The 26,825-nt window shown below is 34.4% G+C and overlaps 1 protein-coding gene across 2 annotated transcripts in view; it reads left to right on the forward strand.

Annotated features, from left to right (window-relative positions):
* Positions 1–2,030: 2,030 nt before the first annotated feature.
* Positions 2,031–26,825, forward strand: part of slc38a4 (solute carrier family 38 member 4) — a 44,746-nt gene continuing 19,951 nt past the window's right edge. The window contains exons 1-4 of one of the 2 annotated variants that reach the window (XM_088922569.1): positions 2,031–2,115; positions 22,116–22,345; positions 22,928–23,018; positions 23,127–23,242. In XM_088922569.1, coding sequence (XP_088778695.1) covers positions 22,233–22,345; positions 22,928–23,018; positions 23,127–23,242 — 320 coding nt within the window. In that variant the 5' untranslated portion in view covers positions 2,031–2,115; positions 22,116–22,232. Of the gene's footprint in view, positions 2,116–18,316; positions 18,497–22,115; positions 22,346–22,927; positions 23,019–23,126; positions 23,243–26,825 lie in introns of those variants that run through there. The other variant, XM_088922567.1, reaches the window with a different exon arrangement.

Here is a 26,825-nt window from a genome sequence, read left to right on the forward strand (position 1 = left end):
GACAGATCTAAAAGGATGCATGCATTTCTCTTCTGAGTTTGCAACATCAAAAGACAATTGACTAGAAAATTATTCATTAAAAGATATTTGCTATTAAGTCGGAAAATTCTGAAAGTAGAAATCAGAAACTTACCTTCTGAATTTTTTTTGAGAGTGCACTCGGTGCTGCTGCTGCTGCATGCAGAACTATCTTTAAATAAAATGAATAGTCTGTTTAGAAATAGGAGTGTATTTATGGTAAATAAAGACTGGTAGGTTGAGAAAACAAATTTGCAAAAACGGTGTAAACTCAGGCGGCACGGTGGTGCAGTGATTAGCATTGCTGCCTTGCCATTGCTGCATTACACCTGTGTGGAGTTTGTATGTTCTCCTTGTGCTTGTGTGGGTTTCCTCTGGGTGCTCTGGTTTTCTCCCACAGCTGAAAAACATACTGTATTGGCATGTTACTTGGCTTCTGGGAAAATTGGCCCTGTGTCTGTGTGTTTCCTGCAGTGGAATGGTGACCTGTCCAGGACGTACCCTGCCTACCCGGCCACTGGGTAAATCTCCAGTTCCCCTGCGATCCTGAATTGGATGAAGTGGTTAGAAAATGGATGGATTCATGAATGGATGGTTTAAACTCTACGTTAGTAAGATATTTCGGGAAACACACTGAAACATCTTACATACTGGGTCAGTTAGGTGCAAAGAGATAAGCAAGCTGCACTGACCTAACAAAAACAAAAAGTTGATTAAGCTCTTGATCATCCTGAAAATGACTGATGTCATTGATTTTCAATCTGACATCAAACTACCTAGGATAAATGCACATAAGAAAAAGATGGGAAAGTGGTTCAGACTGAGGAAGAGAATTTTTGTTTTAGGAATTTTTGTGCATTTTTCCTCATTTAAGTCTATAATTTTATCATGCTTATCTGGTATTTTCTACCTAGGTTTGCCATTTACCCATGTTCTTTTATACAAAAACTCTATTTTAATACTTTTCTTAGGTTTTTGAATAAAATTACTACTCCATTACACCATTTTAAAGCAGATATTTCAAAACCAAAATAATACTTGAGAATTGGGAATCTTTGGGAACTTGGAAGTTTCAAAATTTCAAGTAAGCAGAACCTTTCAAACTCCACAGTTTCAAATTTCAGTTTTGCAAAGGTATGTACTTAAAAAATAATGTAATATATTTTTAAATGTAGTAATTTCACATTGAAAAATTCGTTTTCATTTGTTAATGTTTTTTGAAATTTGGTGTCCTGACTGTGGGTTATTTTTACAGAAGTATGATTCTTTAAATGTTATAATAACACTTAAAAAAATATTCAAATCTGCTCTATTTTATTTGGTTTGTTAAAGGAAACGGTTCAGAGGTATTTTATGTTTTTAACAGAACGAAATATAATTCTGCTATGCCCATTCTCATTTTCAGTATTCTGCAGAAATCAAGCGAATGGAGCTCGTTAACTCCAAGGTGTACGCTAAAATTAAAAAAGGGATCTATTCAAATTTGTGTTAAATAATTGTGTGATTACGGTGAACGCTGGGTCCCGTTTAATCTTGAAGCATTAGAAATATGCTCAAATGGTTTACTTTGTGTTTCTGTTTAGAAATCAGTCCGTGTGTGTTGTGAAACTGTCTTCTTCGTTTATACAGTACATAACACGAAATGTACTAGAGTTGGTCACGCATGGAGAACCAAAACTGTCAGGTTAACAAAACAGCAAGGTAAAAATAAAATAATAAATGATGACACTAATTGTAAAATTCGTAATATTATCATATCTGAACACAGGTACAACTTAATTTCGAGTTCACCTCAGATTTCTCTTTCCCAGGGAACCATATTTAGAAACTGTATACACTATTTCAGACAGATTTTTATGGTACATCCGTGAATGAAGAATGCAGTTGCAGCTTTGGGGTTCCTAAGTAATTTCTCCAATTCCGATTGGTTGCCCATCTGAGGGATGAAACTCGATGCTCTGAGGAGGGTAGTCGTCACATGGTGGAAATTTCCACTGTATCTCCATGCTGTTAAATGGGAAGGGTCTTGTTCAGCTATTCACAAATCTTATTCGCCCTTGCTTCAGCTGTGAATCAACAGAACTGTAAAGCAATAAGGTGCGTTTACACATTATCTTCTTAACCGGAGTCTAATATCAATGTGCTTAATAACTGTAGGAACGTGGGCTAGTATGTACCCCTGTAATCAAGGGGAACGTTTACATTTGATACATGGTAAAACAAAAACTTGACAATATGACAAGCTTAGTAGATAAAATGGGGAACAGTGGTCAGTGCTCTGGCGGTTTTTATGAAAATGGTAAAAAAGTATTTGTGATAATATCGAGAAAATGTGGGTGTCTTAAAACTTGCTGAAAAGGCGTTTAAACATACCACCGGTGGCTACAGTAGTGTTAAGTGTGCATGTGGTGGGCGTTTGTTTTGAACAGACTTGCTTTCTGTGCGGCTTAGTAACATAGCTTGAGCTAGTGTAAAAATAGTTAAATTAAGAAAAAAGAACTTAAGAGGGTTTTAAATGGTCTTGATCTGCGCGTTGTTATGTGTAATTAAATTTAATTTGAGAGTGTAAAATGCAGATGTATTTAAAGGTCTGTCCTATTATGCATTTTCCCTGAAACTGAGATAACTTGTGGCAAGTAAATGTTTTTTGTGTTTGAAAGATTTTAATGACTGCAGGAAAGTTTTGTCATAACGCAGCAGTACAATTGAAGGTATAGTTTTAATTAATGACAAGCATTTATTGTCCAATTATTTAAAGTTGATAATTTTCTTATGATATATTTGGATATAGTGAGGACTTTGAATTGGAAGGATCTTTAATCCAACGGGGGAAAAAACATGTTGAAGGGGCAGTATCTGAAGAGCTCCAGTAGATTAAACAAATTGCTGTGTATATGCTTTTGTCCTGTGTTTAAAAACAGCTTAGCGTTAGCATGAATGTGTTAAAGCATTGAATCCACGTAACGTTTATCTTATGTTTTAACTGTCAGCTTTGTGCATATTTTAAAACTAAATCATTTTAAATGCAGACAGGTAGGACAAGTTTTATTGGGCCCTTTCTCTGCCTTTGATTGTTGTATTTATCAACATTATTTGTCAATATTGCAGGGACGTTTGTCATTATTGCAATATTGCAATATATGCCTGTAGTTTTCAGGTTGGGCTAGCAGCTCAAGCTCCGCCTAGCCTTGTGCTTTGGTTAGGGGGGTTATTCTGGAAGATTCTTTCGGGGTTAAGTCATTGTATTTCGGGCTAGGTCTTACTAGTCTTTGGTAAAGGTATTTTGGATTAATGGCTTCAGGAATACTAGAAACTTTCTTTACTTCAAATTCATTACATGCAGTTTCATGCAAGGTTTTGCGATTTTAAGTACTTGTAATTCAGAAGTGTGCCTTTTAAAAAAATGTATTTATTTGTCTTAAAGATGTTCAAGTTCAGATGGATTTGCGATAAATAAGTAGCAGTGAACGACGCATAGTGATGGAGTGTGTAGTGATCAGAGATTTGTGATTCAAATAATGGCAAGAAACATATTCTTGAATGTTTGTGCTAATCATTATTAAAAAGTGTATATTTTAATGGTATAGATAATGCTGATAATATCGGAGTATCAGAACGCATGCGCACTTTGGTGCTTTAATGTTGCTGTGGCACTGGGCAGAAATGTAGAGAGGAAGCCACACGTTGAAACCATGAACAAGGTGTTTCACAGACTCTGATTGGCACTTATTTTGGGCTACTGGATGTTGGTTTAGGTAAACAAATATAGGGCTATTTCTGACCACGGAGTGTGAAATTAGCCTCAATGTTAAGGCTACACAAATCCAAATGGTGCTTCACGGTGTAAAGTGGATCCGATCACAATGGATGTTGAAACTCATGTTTTTTCACAAGGTTTGTGTTCACAACAAAGGGTTGTGGGTGTCTCGAGTTGGCTAATCAACAAAGTTGTTGAAGCCGATACCATCGCTTTTTTAATAAAGGGCTGGCTGAAATCTTCGGATCAGTAAGCTTCTATTAACCAAGCAAGCTAGATGGGCTGCATGGATTCAGTTTTTTTTCACAAACCGTTTTAGGATTATTTATCGAGATGTCAGTTTGTAATAACAGCAATTGATATTTGATTAGCTTATGGTTAATGCTTTCAAACGTGCATTATTGCTTCACAACTAACAGATTTGGTGAATGAGGCATGAACACAACTGCACCAAAAAATGACTGTTTACACGTGATAATGTAAAAATATTTTACTTGCTCTTTAAAAGAAAAGTTGAAAGTTGAATGTATCAGCATCTATTGCCTTTGTTTTATACTGTTAAAAGCAGGATAAAAAAAAAAGTTTTCAAAGCTACCCAGTGGTGCTTTTAATAAGGTTGGCTCCCACACGTCCTGTGAAATAATGGGCATCTGCCAAGAACAGTGTCATTAAAGAACACCCATTGTGTTCTCATTTCCTCTCATTTGAAACTCATTAGTTGTTGTGTTCCAAATATATTAACTGGAATGGTACTGAAAGTGTAATGTTATTATTGGTTAATAAGATGTAAAATATTCTGTTTTGAAATGGGAAGAAATAAGAAGAGAATAAGGGGTTTGATTAGATTAAGCAATGTAAATTAAACAGAAATGTGATACTATAACAGTATGTTTAACATTATACTTTTATATTGTAGTGTTAGAAGCTTCAGTCAAAATTCTTTAAGAAATATTTTAAAAATAAGTGAACCTTTGTTAACTATCCAGAGAACTTTCTAAAAACTATATTAAATCAAAACTGTGACCTAAATGCCAAGCACGAATTCTGTCTCAGCCAACTTGTTGGCAGCATTTCTTTAGATGGACACAAAAAGCCTCTGGCAGACAGAAAGCTGCCATCATCTGACGCATTTGGAATGCACTTGTAGCTTGTGGTTGAAGGATTTTTGAAGTACATGTCTCGGTGGTATAATCGTGTTTATTATTGGTCTTAAGCAGCAAAGTACTTGAAGACACCAAAACGTAGATTTTCTTTCTTAATTATTTACGTTTTAACTTGGGGTATATAGCAGGTACTTTTAAATGCATGTACTGTTTGAAGATTAGGATCCTTGTGTTACAGACCAGAAAATTAACAAATGAACTCTCTGTTCCCCATCATTCCTGCTGTTTAATCCTATATTCAATTATAAATATGCTGGATTTTAAATTCTCCAATAAAATGTTATGATACTCTTTTTTTTCTAAGACGTTTTGATAATTTATAACAAAGTCCTAACATATCATTTGAGATTTATGTAGATTATGTAGAATTTTCTTTCTGTCTGAGTAGTACTAATATAATTGAGTTTTATTCAAGATTTTGAAGATGAACTCATACTTACAGTAATATCCGGAATTTTGATCCGTTTACATTTGTGCCCCACTTGTATGAAAGTAAAAAAAAAATGTGGAAAAGAAGTCATTAAAGTTTGCTTTTTCATCTTATTAACTTTAAAATTATGTATTTTACTTGTAGAAACTAGTGTTTATCACCCAAGAACCTTTTCTAATATTCTAAATAGTAAAAAAAAAACACATAATTTATAAAAAGTTTAAACTAGGTAATGCTAAAACTAAGAAAACTCCAAAGATTCTACTAATTTGTATACATTTATAAACCTTGGCTTTATTAATAGAAACTTTCTTTAACCAATGCTTTTATCCATAGTCCTCTTCTAATTCACACTTAAAGAGTGTCTTTCATTTGTTTAAAATGTGGCCAGTATAGTAAAGTAATAAGACATTTCTGAAATTTCCTTTGTAATTGTGATGTATAGCCATTTTTGGTTTATTTGAGTAGTTCATCATCATTTTCAACACACCGATATGTGCTACATATTGTTTAAAGTCGCAAACCACTGTCTTATGACAACTTTTTTTAGGATTTTAGTTCAGGATTCATAATTCTTGAAAAAGTGGTCTTGCATGTAGAATATGGAAGCCTACTGTTGTCTCATCTTTAATGAATCAGGAGTTCTCTGTCAGATACTGCAGTTTTCTTTTAAATACATCAACCAATGTACCTTGTATTTTACTTAAGGTGAAAGAATACTGAAAGAATACAAGTCTAGAGCAATCTGGGTAAACTATGATGTGTCGTAAGAAGATGTATACACACATCAGTGTTTTCTAGTTCAATTCTAAGCTTTACTTAACCAGATCAGATCAACCAGAACAACATGTTTACGTTCACTCTGTTCTCTCAGTGTAAAGATGGCACAAGAATGGGGGAAGTTTTTGTTTTATGCAGTCTACAGTTCTTCCATGCTAATGAACAGCTTAAATGCCTATCCCACTACTGCTGGATTCACATGTTGTTCTGAGGATGGTACAGTATACAGACAGGACTTTCAACATTCATCTTGTGTTTTGTCTACTGTTGGAGAAGTCAGTAGTAGTGTTTCCGGTTCTGATCTTTCATTCTGTGGAGTGTAAATTCACATGTTAAACCCCAGAGTTACACTGCCCTAAACCTACAGTATTTTTATTTAATAATACCTACTGTATTATATCTACAGATAAAATAATCACCTACTGTATGTTTTTTGAATAATATCCTTACATTTGTCAAATAAAATTTTTTAGACTTCATCAATTTTACCGCTTGGTGAATGTCATCTACTGCTAGTTGGTTTCTGTACTATTCATTAAGATAACTGTCTTTTTGTGGTAATTCTGTGCTTCTTCGGTGAATAATTTTCTGGCTATCCAGTTAAGATTGGCAGGAGTGATTGGTAGCAGCAGGAGTCCTAAGTGAAATTGGTGAATATGCCAGAACCTTATTTATTTTCATCAAGTAATACTTTAAAATAAGTGTTTGGCGGTTTCATTCTGGAAACACCCTGTAGAACTTAGCATCTGTAAAATCTTTAACTGTCAAAATAACACACATTTAATTACCACAGTTCTGGAGACAAACTCACTTATTTGGTTTTGCGATATAGATAATATTCTAAACAAAAGCTGACCTTGTCTCTTCTCTACAAATTCCATGGGTTTTTGCTTGGTGCTTGGTTTCCTCCTACTTTCTACTGACATGCTGGCTAGGTTAATTGGTGTCTCTAAATTGTCTCTGTGTGTGTGCTCATTCACTCTGCATTGAATTAGCATTATGTCCAGGGGGTAATCCCACCATGTGCCTTATTTGTCTGGGACAGGTTCTGGGTTGGCACAACACTTGCCATGAAGAAGTGGCTTTCTGAGAATCGATAAATGACTGCTAGTACAACACAGATACCAATCACTATTCTTCACAGAACCTCTGTTGCCACAGTAGAGATTTGTGAGATGTCCCTGGTACTTATGAGCTCTGGCGTCTTCCTGTTTGGTCAGTGAAGCTGAGATAATGGGAATATGTTCTCTGCAAACATTGCACAGTTCCTTTGACTGTGCTAGTAGGTAGATCGCCATGTTTTTAATTTACTTTATTCCATTGTCACCTCATTTGTATTGTACATGTAGAAATGCTTTAATGTTCTAAAGCATAAGACCCCAGAATATTTTAGAATTTCATAATATTTATCATATTTCAGAACATTAAAAGTTGAGTAATGAAAAACTAGTTTCATGGAGTTTTATGGCAACATCCATGAATGATATCATTTAGATAAATGTTTTTTTTCTTACTGATATGTTGTAAGAGCAAACAAAAGTTTCTGCAAAAAAAAACTTTCAAAGGTGTAAATATCCCAAAAGAGGAACGACTCTCAAGTGAATTTCTGGACATGCGCGCTCTTTGACACTAAATGGAGAGAAAAACACCTAAATTAGATCAATAGCCAAAACATTGATAAATTTTAATACATTATTTACAGGCATAAAAGAGCTATCATAAGTTGTATGTAGATGAGGGGGAAACAGCCATGGCAAGCATTAAGTATATACAGGGGTCAAACAGATTAACTCATTATACAGTTAGTCTCAAGTGGCTGCAGAATGCACATTCAGACCAAAAAGAAATGACAGTAGGAAAACTGAAACTAAGCATACTAAATTTAAAACTGAAAAATGTACTGTAAATAATACACTGAGTACACACTTATTAATTAATAAATTGGATGTATAAATTGATATTAACAATTGTCCTTCCAATACCTTTTAGCATTTATAAACAAGAGTATTAACTTATGGTGGCTAAATAGTTTCCACATTTCCAAGTAATAAATCAATTTACATTACCTTTGAATATGATCTAGACTGCCCCTTTATGTGTTGAATATATTTAATCCCACAATACCACAAAAAGTAAGATCCAAAGTTCAGTGATTTACAGTCTGAATACCGGTCTGTTGATGAGCTTTCATTGTTTCTCTGTATAGAGCTTTTGAGTTCATTAAGTCAGATATGACTTTCTTTGGTCTACTGTACATACTGTAACCCACAGCTTCTTTATTCAAAAATCTGACCTCCTCTAGATTAGCATGTTGTCGAGAATCTAGTATCCATTGCTTAGTTCATCCTCTGAGCTCTCATTTCCACACATAACATCTTTGACTTGTATTGGTATATCTATAACGATGTTCCCAATAAACTCTTAAACCCATGAACTCCTTTGTCCAGAACCATTGTGGTGACTATGTCAGTGCCCTGCATTGGTAGTTAGAAATCAGAATTGCACAAAAAATGGTCACCATTTCTCTTACTAAAAGTCAATTTCAGTCTTCTTAGAAAATTTACATAATAATAAAGAAAAAATGAGAAAAGACTTCTACTCACAATAAATATGCAATTTTGCTATAAATGCTGACCATATCGAGAATAGCCAGAATAATGCTAGGGATACCAGTTTAGGTAACAGTGATGAAATCTCTTGTCTCTCTCAAATGTATTACAAGTGATCTCAAGTGAAAGTAATTAGACATTGTCTCAGTTACAGAGTCTATACAAGATACAGTTTGTTTTCCCAGAGGGGAAAACTTTCAGAAGAATATAAAGTACTAGTTTCCAAGACAACTTGTTATTCAAACAGTTATGTTCATGCTTTGGGATGTCCCCAGACAGAAATGTAGTGTCCAAAAAAAGTATTTGTGGAATCATGTTGTAACTTGCAAAAAATAGTTACAGAAGCAAATTACTTTTTATTTCTGGATTATATATTAGTATTGGCATTATAACACTATCATGCTTTTTGCTAGCCAGTTTGATTATTGTTAACTAGTACTTATGCTGTGCACAGCACCTTCATTAATGTTCAATAAAAATTGAACATTAAATTACAAATACATAATTCCACCTATAAAGTTAATGTACAAGGTGCAAATGAAAGTTCTTTGTTCAAAATGCAATATTCCATGTCATTTTACAGTCTATTAGTTAAACTTAATAGAAGATGACAATTTATAGTGTTTTTGTGAGGTTTTACAGTGTTTTCTTTCTCTGCATGGGTATCATTTACATCATTTAACGTTGATGAAGCTATACTCTATTCTTGATCCAAATGTCCGCATCTTAGTGCTCTTCTGTATCAGAAGTAATTGGTCCTGAAAAGGATCTTTTGATTGTGAAGAAAATGGACCAATTTCTTGGCAGTTCTATGAGATTTTTTATTGGATAACCAAGTCTAAATTTGGTCATCGTGTTATTACAATATGTCTCTTGTAATCGTTTTTGAAATATATATTTTTTCAGTGCTTCATAATAAATGTGATTATAATAAGTTGCTTTCTGACATACTTTATTAACTTAGTTTATGGCCAATAGTTTCATCTGCTTATTTTGACTGATCTGCTGCATTCTCTCTATTCAAGTCATACTGTGTTTACATCAACATACTCATTTGAGGATAGAAGCATAAGATTTTGTGTTTATATCATGTCTTCTTGATTGACAATAATAAATTCCCATATTTGTGACATGCTGTGCTATAATGTTGGCAGATGTGCTGGAGTCTTTATTAGTCTATCAGTACTCCAAAAAGTCACACCCTTTCCACTGTGAGTAACATCAGGATTCTTGAGACAATTTTTCATAAATGTGGTATGTTTTTTGTTATTTAGTATGATAAAAACTATTGTGAGGCATATAGCATGTCTGAAATTGCATACAATTTGTCCTGCAGAATTGTGCACTGTTTCTGTAATAACAATTGAATATATTATGTGTATATATACATGATGTATATTTGTTCTTCTAAATTCACACATGCTAAGCATATTCATTGTATGCACAGCACAGACTGCACTTGTTTAAATATTTCAGATATTATTCTTAAATGTGTTGACAAAAAATATAATTTATGCAGCTGCACAGCTAACTGTGTATCCCAATCATTTTCTTTATTTAATCAGATCATTATTATGCCAGTAGTGTTGGAAACATAGCATATTTCAAGAGTATTGTTTAATTCTCCCCAAATGGGAATGGATTTTTGTTTTCCCTGAACTCTTAATACATGTCTAGATTTTAACATTAAAATCACTCCTTTGTGTCTGATTTCCAAACTTGACTGGAAACTAAAGACCTGTATATTTTTTACTCATCTGTAAAAAATATACAGTCTTTTATGTGCTGCACATGCCTTGTCCATGTACTGTACCCAGGGCCATCTCAAGGGGGGGGTGGGGCCCAGTGTGGGGGGGTTCTTGTGTGTAGTTGTGACGGCAGGGAGCAGCATTCAGGTGATGAAATAGCTACCTAACCGGCCTGCGCATACAGACATACTGAACCGAACATAACTACTCATCGCCGTTGTTGGTAATACTATTGGTACCTTCAGGTGTCCAAATGCTAGCATCCTTGTTGTCGTCGAGATCTCACCATCCGTGTCCGTTTCTTCTGCGCTTCTGCTTTTTACAACGAACCTTTCCAAAGACCCTTTAAGTGCCACATTTGCATCCTCCCTTTTTCTTTTCTCACACCCGCTGTAGCGTTTTCGAAATTTGTCCCTATGTCTGCTTGTGCTCGCCATTGTTCCACCGGCTAACTTTTTTTCCAAGCTAATTTAGTCCTGCCGCAATCCCTTTTAGCTTGCAACCGATGGCCTATGTGTAGCTAGTGCCTCCAGTTCTGAATAAAGCATCTGGTTTCCCACTAACTTTAGACTTCATCTGGAGTTAAAATATGAGTTTCGTGTGTTGCTTTATTAAAATATTTAAAGATGTATGGATTTATATTTTTATGTGTGTGTGAAGCGGGACTGGGGATTGGGGCGGGGAGGTTTGGGCTGGCCGGCGCTGGGCCCTGGGCAGCCGCCCCCTTCTCCTCCCCCTTGAAACAGCCCTGCACGTACCATTGTTTGGATGGCTGTTAAGTCCTCTTTTTTACAACACTTGTTTTTTGCAAGTTGAAATGGTCATAAAAATTGGAATCAACTGTTTTTCAGAGAGAGGGCTAACCAAAACTGGCAAATAAGTTAAATTTCCATAATTTGTAGTAAAAAAGTTGGGAGTGCTTAATCGCCATCCTTTTTTCAAGGCATTTTCTACATTTCATGGATTTAATTGATTTGGTGAAAATGAAAAACTATCTTTGTCATATCTCATTTGCAAAATTTACATATTATTCTGAATATATTTACTCTACACCTATATGCTTTTTGTGTAACCTGTAACAATTGCAGAGATCAACCAAAGGTAAATGGGCACTTTAATTACTGTCTTGTGCATGTTTGTGTGTGGGGCTGTACACATGTGAGCGGATTATGTGCTGATAAGGCTGATACTGACCAGAATGGGTTTACAGTGGTCTCTGGGCACAAGGGTAGGTGCACTTCTGTGATTCTGTGTTAATTACAAAACAACATAGACCACTTTCACTTTTATGATAAGATCACTTAATTGGGCATACAACAAATTTCTTGTATTAGGAATTTGTCATTTTCACATACCCCAGCTTGCTCTCTATCAGACAGATAGGGAGAGAGAAGCTTGAGGTCAGAGCACAGGGTCAGCCATTTATATGGCGCCCTTGGAGCAGTTGGGGTTAAGGGCCTTTCTCAGGGGCCCAACTGCAGCAATGTGCACAGTCTTTGTACAAACAAGACTGCAGGAGCCTTTTCAAGTCTTTTTGTTTCCCAATGTGCTCCTGATTTTCTAAATGCCACTCTCCAACTTTGACTAAAGTGCCTCAAGGGGTTCAGAACAGTTGGCTGAAAACTAGCAGAGCTGGGCAAGGTTGTTTAGCTCGACACATGCCAATTCCAGTATTAGGATGTAGGAAGTATGTCAGTGCTCTGTTCAGTGCCCACACTGTGCTCTTACAATGTGAAGAGAAGCATATTGTCTTCATCTCTCCAGTGCTGGGAGTTCAGCTTTGCAGTATGCTGCACATTTCTGTCAAAACACTATTCACTGGTAATGCCATAAAGGGTAATTGATTTTTTGTTTAATATAGAAAAACTTAAAAGTTATATAAAAGATTTCACTTTGTCTTTTCTTTCCAAATTTAAAACTCAATGGTGGTGAACTCTAAAATTGGTATGCTGACCAGTGCATTCAAAAGCCCTTTCAAAATTTTCTTGAGAACCACTCCATTAATTGACAGTTGCCATATTCCATCAACAGCTAAAAGTGCTTGAGTTAATTATTATTACCAAACCAGGTCATCAACTGCTTGGTGAAACACTGCTGTGATACAAACTGCTCTTATTGACACTGATCAAATTGCAGCATATGTTTTTGAGTAATATTGTACAAAAACTGTTCATTCAGTTTAGTCCAAACCTGATACATATCATGCTTGATAAAATGCCATTACCAAAGTATACATTGGTGCTCCTGTGTAAACCAATATGCTCTCTTGACTACCACTGGCTATTTCTGCAGTTGTGTTCTGAGCATTAAAACTGTTCATGGTCAAATGGCATGTAACTAACTGATCAACATAAAAAATAGCAGGTATCATCCTGGGCTGTAACGTATTGACACATGTCAGTAATATAGATGCCTGACTACCAGAGTGCTTTCCAGCAATATTTCATAACATGGACTTTTGTCTGTGCAATCATGGTTCTCGTGTTAGTGATTTTCATATATTGTTTCTTTACTACTAATATTTACTCCATAACACCCTAGCCACATTACTTTCTTATAGTAGTTTATGATAATAGTGTGTGCTGGGTTTAATATTTTATTAGGTCTTTAATTGGGCTATATTGATCCTGTAGAGTGAGATGTTTTTACAGCTCTCAAATTTATTGCAATACCATGGATCTGAGTAAGTAGAGGACCTCCCAGTTGCCTATTAAAAACCTTAAAATATAGTCTGATTTTCCCAACAGGTGAATTGTGAGCAAACTGTCCAGCTAATGAATAAACATTGAATCAGCTAATTTGTCTGTATAAAATTAAGATTATTGTTCTTGTCCAGAAAATTAAGAATCAGTATATGGTTCCTATTCCCCATAGGCAAACTTAAATAACATGCTGTATTGAAAATAAAACATTTCCTGTTTTCTGTTTTTAAATCAGCAAACCTTTTGTTTTTTATTTACTTGCTCTTGTTATTTGGTTACATTCAGATGTGTAAATGGCAAACATTAGGTTTTTGGTATCAGAAGTTCACAGTGTTACTCCAGCATGTTCACAAAAACAAAATAACATCAGTATCAAAACAGTATATGTTTTCACTCACTGTTGGCTTCACTGGTGTTGAGTAAAGTTCACAGAAATGCACATTTTTCCTGACAGTTCTTTGGAATATTTGTTTCCAATGCCCTCTTTCAGCCTAGTAAACAATAAGCAGAACAATATTTGGTAATTGAGGACAATTAATTTTTAATCTCTTACTTCACAATAAGGAAGGTTGGTGGTAAATTTAAAGTGTAATTGGAATCTGGTCATTTACACTGTAGTAGGACTTCATTTTAAATGAGCTCTCTACTGAATCTACCCAATGTATTGTTTATAGTTCTAAATCTGTACATCAGATTTTTATTTTTTTTATTAACATAATCATCAGACAGCCTGCAACCAATCAGAATGTTACTAATGTGTTTGGAAAACAGAAATACAAAGTTTCTTTGCAAACTGAGAAGTTTTGTTTTTATAAGACCTAAATTATCCCACACTTCTGTCTAGATTTCACTTATTTGCTTTTCCTCTTTGGAGTAGTAATCTTCAGTAGATTCATCAGAACATTGTCTAATGAAAGATCAACCTATCAGTTAACTGTAATCTTGATGGTATCTGATGTATCCATTACATATCTATTTCTGTTTTGTATTTGTTCTTGTTTGCTCTGACGTTTCCCAAAATGCAATGAAGAAGCTTTTCTACATGATTTTTTTACGCTTCAAATGAAATGGCAGAATCCTTGTCAGGATCACAGAACAGCAAACATTGATAAAATTAAACATTCTGTTTATTTATGACAATGTCTGATTGGGACTTGTGAGTGATGTAACGCACATTATTTACAGTGTAGTGTAGAATCAGAGTTAAATGTAGAGTTGCTGTAGGGCTCGTAAGTGGCTCAACAGGCAAAGTTTTACACTTTGACTTGTGAATTTAATTCTGGGTCACAACAAAACTGGTTCAGTGGCATTGTAGATGGGGCTGGAGTTGGAGGGGGGGTAAATCAGATACCAGTGAAACAGTGTCTTTTGCAGCTTCGCAGTCACAAGCTTGCTCCAGTGTCAGTGGGGGCCATGTCTCATCTCCAGTTGGGACTGAGCCTGTTATAGGTCACTTTGGAGTTTGTATCGTTTTAATAAATGAATAACTTGGATGGGTGGGCTGAAGGAGGCTGTCTGCAATTTATGTTGATAACAGAGTAGTAGCTGTGATCCAAGATACAAGGACACAATTTGCAATTCTAAACTGGGTGGGTTATATCAGAAGATAACTGGTGATTTCAAACTTTAAGAAAGCATGTGAAGTAAACTATTTTATACCTGGTTAAAACTGTGCACTGATCAAATAGCACAGTTAAAACAATGTGTAAGCGGCACTGTGTACAATGTAACTTGTTTTGTGTGGCCTCTATGTATATTATTGTATAGTGACTGTAATACACTATGGTACATCTGGTAATAAACTGCTAAGTCAGAAGAATGTGTTTCATTTGAAAATATTAATCTTTATGTTCTAGTTAATTTGTTCTCTTCTGTTTGGCACTTCTGTAACAATTACCCTACACAAAAAACAACTCCAACCTCACTTAAACCTGTTATAATTTTAAGTGTTAGGGTCTTGACACATGATGTCAGAATGTCTGGTATTTATCATAACATTGTGAGAAAAAAACTCCTTGTCAATTATGTTGTCTTCTTTTTGTTATATATTCCTCTTCAATAAGATGCTCTGGTTTCAGAGTTTCAAATAAACTTGACATTATATCTTAACTCTGAGAAACTAGTTACTGATAATACTGTATCTCACAAAACTGTGTACAGAATACAGTAAAGGGGACATTCTAGAGGAATCTGTTTTCTAGGATTTCTCTTGTTTTCACCAGCCCTGTTTTTTAACTTTTTGGCTGTGCAGACTTGTACGTATTCATACATTAATGTTTAGACAATTTTTTTACAAAAGAGTAGTTAAAATAGGAATTAGAAATACAGCATTCATACTATGTAATCTAAGTAAAATAATTTATTCCTCATAATTTAAAAGAATATATTCAGGGTCAAAAGAAAGACAGAACTAAATAGAATACAATTAAAATGTCATATAACATCTGAATGTTCCAATGCTTAATAAAGCTTCATAACCAAGAGATACAGTACAGGCACTGAAAATATCAGTGATAAAAACTACAAAACAATTGACAGAGCTAAAACAAATACTTTTAATTGCTAAAAGACTACACTTCTTAAAATATTTACAGATACTTTGTTTTTGTGCAGCAAAAACATAAAACGTGTGTGTCATAGGAAAAGTTTCCAGTAAAAATCTGGTTTATGATGCGTGAATACTGGACTGTGCTAAACTGCATTTGTGGAAGGTGTGCCTATGAACTCGCTGAACTGTTTATTAGGTGAAGTACAGTCATCGAGTCACATTCTCCTGCGATGGGTTTGCATATCATGAAGGAATTGAAACAATCTTTTTAGCTGCCCAGCTTTTCTGTTGCTGCCTGCTCCAGCCATACTAACTCAAAACTGTCAAAGGATCAAAACAGGAACAAATTGCCATTTGTGAAAACTGGAAACTACAGAAATTCCATGAAGTCCTTCCTTCCGTTTATTGCTAAACTTTTAAATTTAATTTGCTTTTCAGAAGAAGACTTCTGAGAGGCAGATTTATTAGCCACAAATACCCTTCAGCAACAAATAATCATCTGTACAAAATAGGTCCAACTAATCTACTGTGAAGTAAAGTTAAGAACTTACATAGTGTAGTGTATACATAGATAAGACTTAAATAAGCAGCATGGAGTCACAATGTTAAGCATTGCTACTTCACAGCGCTGGGGCCCAGGTTTCATTTCCACACCTTGGATGCTATCTGCGTGGTTTGTATTTTCCCCCAATGTTTGTGAGGAAGATTATGTGGCTTCCTGGAACATTCCAGACCTTGGCGTGAGTGTGTGCATGTCTGTTTGTGTCTGCCCTGCAGGTGTACCCTACCTTGCGCCTGTTGCTTGCCGGGATCGGCTCTGGTGCCACCACAACACTAAATTGAATAAATCAGCTGGACAATGGATGGATGGTAATGCCTGCAGCTCTTGCTGTTGGTTCAAATGTTAGGTGGGATACCTGGTTGTATTCTTGACCAAGGTACTTCACTCAAATTGCTCCTGTTAATGTGCATATCTACTGTATTTATTTATATAAGAGTTATTCTCCAGGTCATCATTGTAAATGTTCATTGCAAATGACTTCACTGCTTAAGTAAAGAGTTAAAAACAAAAAATAATAGATACTGTATGCGTATTATTTAGTATTAAAAAGAATTATAATGTAAATTATTTCTGTTAAAGGGGCTGGATGGGCTGTATGGTCTCATCTGGTTTGTAACCTTTCTTTAGTCACCATTTTAGTCTGGAACAGATACGCAACTTGTCCTGATGACATCCTGTTTTAGATTGCAATGTTAATATTTAATATTTCTTTGGGTGAAATATGTCTTTTGAAGCATGACTGTATGTAGATTCTACTCGGTAATGATTTTCATTTTACAAAAAGTTTAATAACACAAAGCAAATATTGTTTGAAACAATGGTTTGGTCAAAAAAAAACAACCTGTAACGTTTAAATTCTTTAGTTTACAAAATGATTAGTGCAGATCTGATAAGGGTATGGAAAAGTCCCCATCAGATAACAGCTTTGTTTCCTAGGATACAGATTCTCCATCAGCAGGAGGTTAAGAGTAGAGCTTAATGGTCCAAAGGTTATGCATTTGTGATAGTCTTGGGGAACAGTTGATTGGTCCAAAGATGTTCACAGGTGTTAAATATAAGCAGTGCACTTGTGGATGATGAGCAGATTGAAGAGTAAGCTAAATGCACTGGATGACAGGCTGAACAGGAGCTTTTATGACATGGTCAGTATGTGTGATTTCATTGAGTGATTTGGATGGAGTAATAATTTGAACGCTACTACAAGATGGGAATTATTGATACAAGACGTTCATATTTGTACCAAAGATTTTTTTACAGCAAATCTATAACTTAAAGAGTAATCCAATATTGCATGTTGTTTTTTTGTTTTTTTTTCTTTGAATATTAATGATAAGATTAAATGTGACCCTTTTCATTTTCTAAAGGAATACATCTGAACTCAACAGTTTTACAAGATTTTGCTAATTGGTGCAATTTATTTATTGTATTTCAGTGTAGTTTTTCATACCATATTTTTTTCTTTTTTAATTTATAAGAAAATATTTTTCAAAATCTGTATTGGTTTTTATTATGTCATTACTGCATTTGGTATCAGGGGGAAAAGAGTGTGATTAAATTATAGAATTTAAGTTTTTGCTACACATTTATTACTACTATTATAATTGTAAAAGATGAAGTTTTAGCAAGAATGAAACATTATTTTTTTTAATTCTCTGGTAAAATAAAATGTAAAAAATTAAGTCATTCTATCCAGTGACAAATAGAGTAGTAGAACCTGATTGGAGACTTGTGTCACAGCCCTCAGAAACACCCATTTGCCCCTGAGAGAATGAAAGAGTAAATATGGTTTATTGAATCGATTCCAATAACAGCAACAGCTGGCTGCCGTATCTGTCAATGGCACTGACTGCTAGAAGGCACTGTAGAGAAACACAGGTTTTTGGCCCTCCAACCCCACAAAGCAAACAGCAGCCGGTGCAATCCTGATGTTTAATCTCTGATGGAGTTTTGAAATGGATGTGATTTCTCTATTGGTGACGCAAATGAAGGGTTACAAATTTGGACGCATCTATGATTGGTCCATAGGGTGCCCTCCCACTTGTGTTTAAAGAATGTCCCTTCACATGTCTGGATTAAATGAATTAGCTTTCCTTTGCTGTCAGTGAAGAGTCAATTTGGTAGTTCCAAATCCACATTTCAGAGTACCTACGCGAACATTTGCCGAGGATACCTTTATGAGGTATATTTATTGCATATTCCAAGTAAATGTTATTTGTATGTTGAGGTTTCGTGCTTTAATTTGATAGTTGTAATATTGCAGGGATACTTTTCTGATTTTCTCTGGTTATATGTTATATTAAGAAATCAATCTAACATTTTGGGAATTTATAAGTTACTTAACCGATTTGATTAAACTTTGTTTTTTTTTAATAGGAAAAGTGCTCGTTAAATTAAGTGGTTTAGCAGATATTATGCTTTGCTTACTCAAGATCGCGCTCATTTTTACAGTTTTAGCAGTAAACGGTGTTGCCCTGTTACATTTTAATTTCCTAAAAGTTTTGGATCGTCAAAGTGTTTTTGTTATTCCTTGATTAAGATCTTACAGTTTTCTCTAGTACTTATAAAGGAAGTTGTAGTTACAAAACAGCGGAGTATGAAATCAACAAAAGGTTGTTGTATTGCGTATGTGTTGTGAATTCGTCGCATGGCGCGTGAATTTAGAGAAAATCAATGCCATATATCACAAATATTAGTATATAACATCTGCGGAGAACATTGCACATAACGTCCGGTGTCTATTTGGTGCCGGCAATTTGATAAAAATAGATATCCGTGAATACCCGTCGTTATAAAAATAGCAGCGCCATATTATTATTATTTTATTATTATCGTCATTATTATTATGATTATTATTATTATTGTTATAAATTTAATTATAAAGTGAAATTCATTTTCAGTTTCCATTGGGGTGGGATAAGACCCGGGGCATATACTTTGGGCTTATATTTTAATTAAGTTAAACATATATATTAAAGTTTGAAGCGTCTACATGGACTAATTTGACAGGTGCAAATTGTATTTTTGTATAAGTGTAATCAGATTGTATTTTAATACTACCATCAATATTATAATAAAGAAAAAGAAATGTGAAATATGTTTAAAATGGAAAAGTACAGTGTACAGGCAATTAATGAAACTTGAATCAGACAAAACAGTTAAATTCGATGAGTTGCTTTCGATACGTGAAAAAAGGTGAACTTGATAAGTGGCTGAAAATTATGTTGCTTATTAAGAAATATTAAGAAAACCTTTCTTAGCCTGATCAGATTTAATTATTATGGTCTTTATTAAAAAAATATTTTTTGCCACCCAATTGCACGCTTCCTAAAGGGCAGAATATTAGTGGAGCATTATTTTATAGACATTCAAATCTTAAAATGAACATCATATGTTTTTTTAACAGGAGGTAATCATCGTAACCTGCCACAGTTGGGATTTTCTTTTGTCACTTCATTACTAAAGCTGTCATAACTGGGCTATACTGCGAGCTAGATACAGTTGTCTTTGTTTTTGTGGCTGATGTTATTTCATTGATCAACACTATTTTTTGTGCTGAAAAAAAAACCCCAATACAGTATGATGCGTGAGTTTTTTAAAGGCAATTCATTTCGGCCTAATCCACCACTGCCTAAAGAGAATTGGGTTGTTACTTAGTGACGTGCAAGTGTGTTGCAACTCAATGTGCAAAATCAAGTTAGTTGTGGTTTAAGACGTTTGTTTCTAACTTACATATTGATTATTATTGATCTGTTGTGATTAGGCTCTATATCAAATCTAAGAGAAGTGGTACACAATTGTTTTTTTTCCTCTTTCAGGTACTATACAATAGACACATCTGTGTAAAAAATGTTATTTCTATTATATTTACACTTCATTGCGATATAAATGGTTGGATTTCAGAATTACTATAAGACGTACCTTGTTGCATAAGATATAATGCATAACATTTAGAATAAATTTTTTACTACCTAAATTATGGCGATAGGTCTTTGTATTTTCAATTTTAATAAAGGCACCTGTTTTGATTAAAGCATTTCTTTAAAATGCTTTTTTTAAAGAACGGAGAGAAACGATTAATCATGCGGTAATTGCATTACGTTAAAAGGAGTATATACGCTTAAACAACTGCACACTGTGTATTTTCTATTATCTTTTACTTTAAAACCACACTTGGTCGTTTTCCACTTTTTCCGACGTTTTGGTAGCAAACGCCAAGTTAGTCTGTCAAACGAGCTCCCTCTAGCGGCGAATCTGCTCTATGAGTGAAGAATATAATGTATCTTAAATTACTTTATCCCGTTGTCTCTGTAATTGGATCATTAATGTATTTTCACATTGAAATCGTGGTGGAAGTGGAATATTCGTAAATACCTAAAGAAAACAAATATATTCGGACGTTTTTAATTGCTTTTTGCTCCAAATATTTAACCAGGTGTTAAAACTGTTAGGGTTGTTTTTCTGCTCACCTCTGATAAGATTTTCCTTCATCTCACGTTTGTGTCATTGATATTTTTAAATATTAAACAGTTAAAATGCATATGTGTTCTGTGCTGATTGCCAAGCAGTAAAGGGTTAAAATGAATGCACTTGTACGTTGAATTGTCATATTAGTTATTCATTTGCTTAAAATAATATTTCAATAGTGGTTTGTTGGGTTAGAAAAAGAAACTTGAATGAATGTTAAAATCCAATGTGCAGAAAGTGTATAAAGAAAACTATGTACCAAACATTCTGAAATTACAATATGTAAATTGTACAGCCCCACATTAGATTAGTCTTTGTGCAGCTCATGAGATGTTTACCTAGAAACTAAAAAAGGACCAAGCCCAAGAAAGCTGCTGAAATATCTGTTTCATTGAATGTGTAGAAAACGTTGCAGTGCTTATGTTTGATGTGATTAATAAAGTAGGACTCTCTATCAACTGTCTGTGGTGTACCCTTAAATACCCTTGGTACAGTTCAGTCATCTCTGATTTGAACTGATTAAAAAAGTTAAGTGAGTTATGAAATTGTTTTATCTTGATTGGCTGCAATTGGTTGCAATATGCAACCTGATTACTGTAAAGTTAATGGATAAGAACAAATCCCTTTACATAAAACTTACTGTTACCGCATAATATTGCTCTAGATGTGTTTGCTTCTAGGCACCATACTGATTGGTATTGGAATTATTCTGGTACAACCAACATGTTCTCATGTCTTCTATAAACTAATACTTATTTCAGTAAATTTACAAGAACTTGAACAATTTAGCCTGTCCCAGATATCTTCATTGTTTCTGTTGTGTCATAAACCTTATATTTTTCTTAATCACACCAGAAAACATTTATTTAGTTCAGTCAATAGTAATGTTGCTAAGTAAGCAAGTGACCTTATATTACAAAGGAAAATAATGCTATAGCGTTTTAGGATTGAATTTTATTTGTGCTATATGGTTCATTTTAAAACTAATTTCATATGACATAAACATTCTTTGTAAGCATTGTCTAATTAAGCTATCAGGTTTAATTTATTAGGAAGCTATTTATAGATCACATTTTTTGTACCACCTATTCATGTAAATAAAAACAAAAGAAAATAAGTTAAATCTGACTGAAAGTAAAGTCTGTGTAGAACAGAAGAAATTCCATCTGTTCAATCAATACATCATCTTTACAATAGGTTATTGTGTCCAGTTTGTACAGGGCTAGGTCCTGGTGGTTATGGCTTCCATCACTAGTTCCTTTATTGAGAATCTGCACCATTATTCCAGCCCTTAGAATAGCTTCTGATACTTTCTGTTTGGCTTTTTTTCACAGAAAGCTGTCTCCTGATATTCATACAACTTAAGGAGCTAAAAAACAGCAAAGCAGAAGAACATTGTGTATTTGTCCCTGATTTTATTTAAGCAGCATTCAGCTGACGTTTTTGGTGACATGGACCGAATGGAACTTAAGAAAGTCAGCAATGAGCATGATGATGACAGTGCGGATAGCCTAGATGACCGATTTACCGAGCCTATTGATTCAGAGAAGGTAACAATTAATAGGTAAGTCACACCAATGTCTGACGTCACATTTCTAATTGTATAGAATTTAAAAACAAACACCAAGGAGTTATAAGTCCTTTATCAGTTTTATTGAAATTGGAATTTATCGGGGTTTCAGCTATGATGTGGATATATTATTCTTTTTTTTTCTGTGCATGAATACACATTGCTATATATTAAAGAATGAATTCTAGTATTTGTTTATAAAGTAGTTTCAAATTAATGCATATCTAATATCTATATACAGTATGTCTATCGTTGTTGCACTAATCACAGGGAAAGGAATTAAAAACGTATTAATTAATGTCAATTCTTTGATTAGTTAACAGTTGTTCAGTAGGTCTTCTGAATTTGCCACACTAATTCCCAGTTTTATTATGTAAGTTAGAAAACCAAAGATCCCAGTAAAGTAAGTCTATCAGTTTAGTGTAGTGGGTTAAAGGAAAAGTTTCTGTTATTTTGGATCTGCCAGGTTTTAAGGGATTCACACCAACATCTTTACCTTTGTTAATACTATTCCTTTTCCTTATGTAGGTGCTCCTCTTTAGCTTATCAGTAAATTAAATTTTTTATCCTTCTCAGCCAATACTGTGATGAAGACGATGCTGAAAGTCAGAAGTTTCTTACAAATGGAATGCTGAAGAAGAATTATGAAGAGTGTCATGATGAATATGTAATAATATTTGTATTTTTCTACATAGATTAATATACTTTTTATATAATGGCTATCGAATTGACTCCACCTGCTTATCATTCTTATCCATTTTATTGCTGCTTACAGCACCCAGGGACTACTTCCTTTGGGATGTCAGTATTTAACTTGAGCAATGCCATTATGGGGAGTGGCATCCTTGGTCTGTCATACGCCATGGCCAACACTGGAATTTTGCTGTTTGTGTAAGTCCCATTCTCGTGATCTTTTGTATTAAGTATATATATTCACACAACATAATGTTTTGCACATAAGGTGGTAACATGGGAGAGAGATTACTGCTTCAAGGCACTGTAGAGAAGCGTTCTAATACAATTAGCAGTGTATTAAAAGTTTTCTGCATTAATTTCTGCATATTAAAAGTTATGTGATTGGACTTTTAGAAATATTAGTATTGTTAAAGATTAAAAAAGACTGAATAACCTATTAACTTATCTGTAGCTAATTCATCTGAGCTGCTCATCCAACTGATACTGAAGACAGAGCATCAGATTCAATGTCATGGCTTCTCCTGACCTTGTTCCACCTCTCAAATTCCTTTCTGTAAAAAGTTCCTCCTTTGCTCCATTTTAAATGTACTTCCATTTAGTTTCCATTTGTGTCCTCTAGTTTCATTGTTGATTCTGAAGAAGTCCTTTGGGTTGACTTTGTAGCTTTTGCATACTGCAGTAATAGTGCTATTTAGTTATTTCAGGTCTCCTTGTAGTATTCTCTGTTCAAGCTGAAAAAGATTCTGCCTTTCCGGCTATCAGAGTAGAGCAGTCTTTTAAACCTAGGAATGTATGTGGTTGCTCTTCACTGGACAGATTCCGGAGCAGCAATACAGTGTTTGTAAAAGGATGACCAAAATTGTAGACAATATTCTAAAATGAGGTCTAACAGATGCATGGTACAATTTTAACATTTTATCACTTAATTTAATCTCTTAATTGTTAAGTATGTAGCCTAAAAACATATAATTATTGAGTCTAGATGTGTTGTTATTTTTACGTTAGGACACTACATTGTATGTTTTCCAGTCAGTGTAAATTACCACTGTCTTCAGTGATTTGAAAGATATTTGTTAATGGCCTATGAATAATAATATGCCTTGTGTTTTTAAGTATAATGGATGGAATACCAGGGAGTGGATGTTGTGCATCAATTAATTGTACATAAGGTACATATTTAAAACAATAAAAGCAGGTTAATTTTATATTGTGGACTGTGCAAATACCTTTATTATCTTTCCACCGAGGCATCTATACTTCCTATTTCCCAGAAGGACTTCCTGCATACTGTTAGTTCTATATGTACAGTGGTTTGTATACCCAACTGGTGAGCTGTTTATATCTTTGAGGGAGGCACAAAACATATACACGTTTAGAAGAAATTGCCCGTTGTGAATATTAAAATAATTTAATTGTGTTATACTTCTTAGTTATCTTAGTTCTTTATGTGGAGACCTGAGCAATAATTCACAAAGTATAAAAATGATACATCTCTTAAATGCCTTTGCATGGTTGAGTTTCATCTTTCTCTTTGATAGTTTAATAGGCAATGTCTGTTTCCTTTTCATTTTCTTTCCAAACTTATCTGTTCAGCCAGAAGGAAATAGTTGTCCAGAAGAGTTTATTAACATATCCCCTGTCATATAGACAGTACAGTTTACAATAAATATTGATCTGTGTACAAGTTGAAATCCAGTTTGAAGGTTGGCAATATAGCTCATCCGTGGGGGTGCAGACTCGACAGTTTAACATAATTTTGAAAGAAACTTTGCTTGGTTCTTTTTCTTCTTTCACTGTCAAATATTTAGGATGAATTTGTTATTCTCTCTTGCAGCTGTCTTTGCATATTAGATTAGAAAAAGGAAGGTTAGTGTTTGTGTGGGTGGAAAATGAACTCAATAGAAGCCTTTTGCTGAACAGCTTTCCTTAAATTTGTAATTTTTAAATAGAAGTACTGTGGCTAAAACAAAGTTTCTCCGGGATGACTTTGTAAGTGGTTACTCATTTTTTGACTGCTTTGAATGCAAAATTGCAATCATAAATATATGTTTGTAAAAAAAACTAAGTAAGAGAATAGAGAACTGCAAAAATGACAGAAGTTGTTTTAGATTTTTCATTGACTTGCCCTTGTGGGCTATTCATAAATGTGTTTCAGTTCCAGGGATATGTAGTTGTATATTAAATGCAGTTGAAAATGTATGCTGTATATAAGATACACAAAAACACATAAGCACATAAGGTGCACTGAAAAGGAGAAATAAATAATAGAAAAATAAAAAAAATGTTCCTCACATATTGAAAGCCTCCAAGAATAACCCTGCAACACTGAAACAGAAGCTGGTATATTTCCACTCGGCTGTAATAGACCATCAGCAGACTAGCTTCTCTGCTGATGTGGCTGCTATAATGGTATATTGCTAGAGACTGCAAGCATTACTAGTAATTTATGGAACATACTGCAGAGCTGTATGTAGCCAGTGCTTCTAAAAATGTGAGAGATTAGCACTTGCTTAATACACCCATTGCATACTTTGGGTGTTAGTAGTGCTGAGTGATCCACTGGAACTGTTGAGGGGTGATTGTGTGTCACAGTGTATGGCAGACACTCTCCTGATTGAGAGGAGCAGGTGAGAGTGAATTCTAGGCTTCTGTGAGGCCCATTACACTGCCTAAAATGTAAAAACCAGAACTGTGGAGTTTGGCTTTGTTTTCAAAGACATGAAAACTTAAGACTGTTATATAAAGAAGAGTTTTTGGCGATTAAACGAATTTTCATGTAAGTTAATGGGGGGCATTTGCAAGCTCTATAAGATATTTTCTTGCGGAAGTCAACCTATCAGTCAGTTGGTAACATCTATTATTAATATATCCTTAGGTATCTGTATAAGGCTCATTCTCCCATACCTCACAAACCCAAGATTGTCTAATAATCAAAAATATCAAAAATATCACGTAGCCATTGACATTTTTTCAGACAATACTGTTGCTGAATTTCTGTCACTCAGTGTTAATCCTCTGGAATTCAAATCTGTTTTGGTAAGTACTGAAGGCATATCATGTATTTCATAGCTTATTAAATAATGGGAAACAGTTGGTAAAAATTCAGTAAAACCATATAGCCAGAAAATCTTTGTTGTTCATGCTGAAAGTAGAAAAAAATTCTGATATTCTCTTTTGCACATTAATCCTTGCACAACTATATCTCCAGAAGGCGCATAGTCCCATTAATAAATCTGGCAATGTTTTAAAGTGAGAGTTCCATTTATTCATAATTGGCTTTCTGAGTATTTTCTAAATTTCCTGTTCATTACAGAAGTGAAGGGGAACAGGGAAATGTAGCACATCCCATGGGAATATTAGACTTTATGTGACAAGCTCTTGAACTAGTGAACAACTAAAATTTGTCATCAGACTTTAGTCCAGGAAAAGAGAAACTCTATAGGTGAAAAGGGCCACGTGTCATGAACCCTCTCTATCATATACTGTTCATCATATTATGTTCTCTGGGGTGAATTTGACAGAGTTACAAGATCAACACCTACTATCTCTGGCAGGATCACCCAAAAATAAAGTCATTAGTCTAAAGGCCCCCCCGTGTCATCATGAAAACATAATGCCAAACCCTTTTATCCAGAGTTTCCTTTCCTGATATAATCCATTAAGAATTCACTACAAAAAGGGGTTTGTTCAATTAATTTCCCTAGATGGAATTTTTCAACGAGAAAAGTTAAATAACAGTCTCAAAAATAATTTCAGACTACAGTGTAGTGATTTATCA

The sequence above is a fragment of the Atractosteus spatula genome, chromosome 8, assembly GCF_055471065.1.
Source record: "Atractosteus spatula isolate fAtrSpa1 chromosome 8, fAtrSpa1.hap1, whole genome shotgun sequence".
Lineage (NCBI taxonomy): Eukaryota > Metazoa > Chordata > Actinopteri > Semionotiformes > Lepisosteidae > Atractosteus > Atractosteus spatula.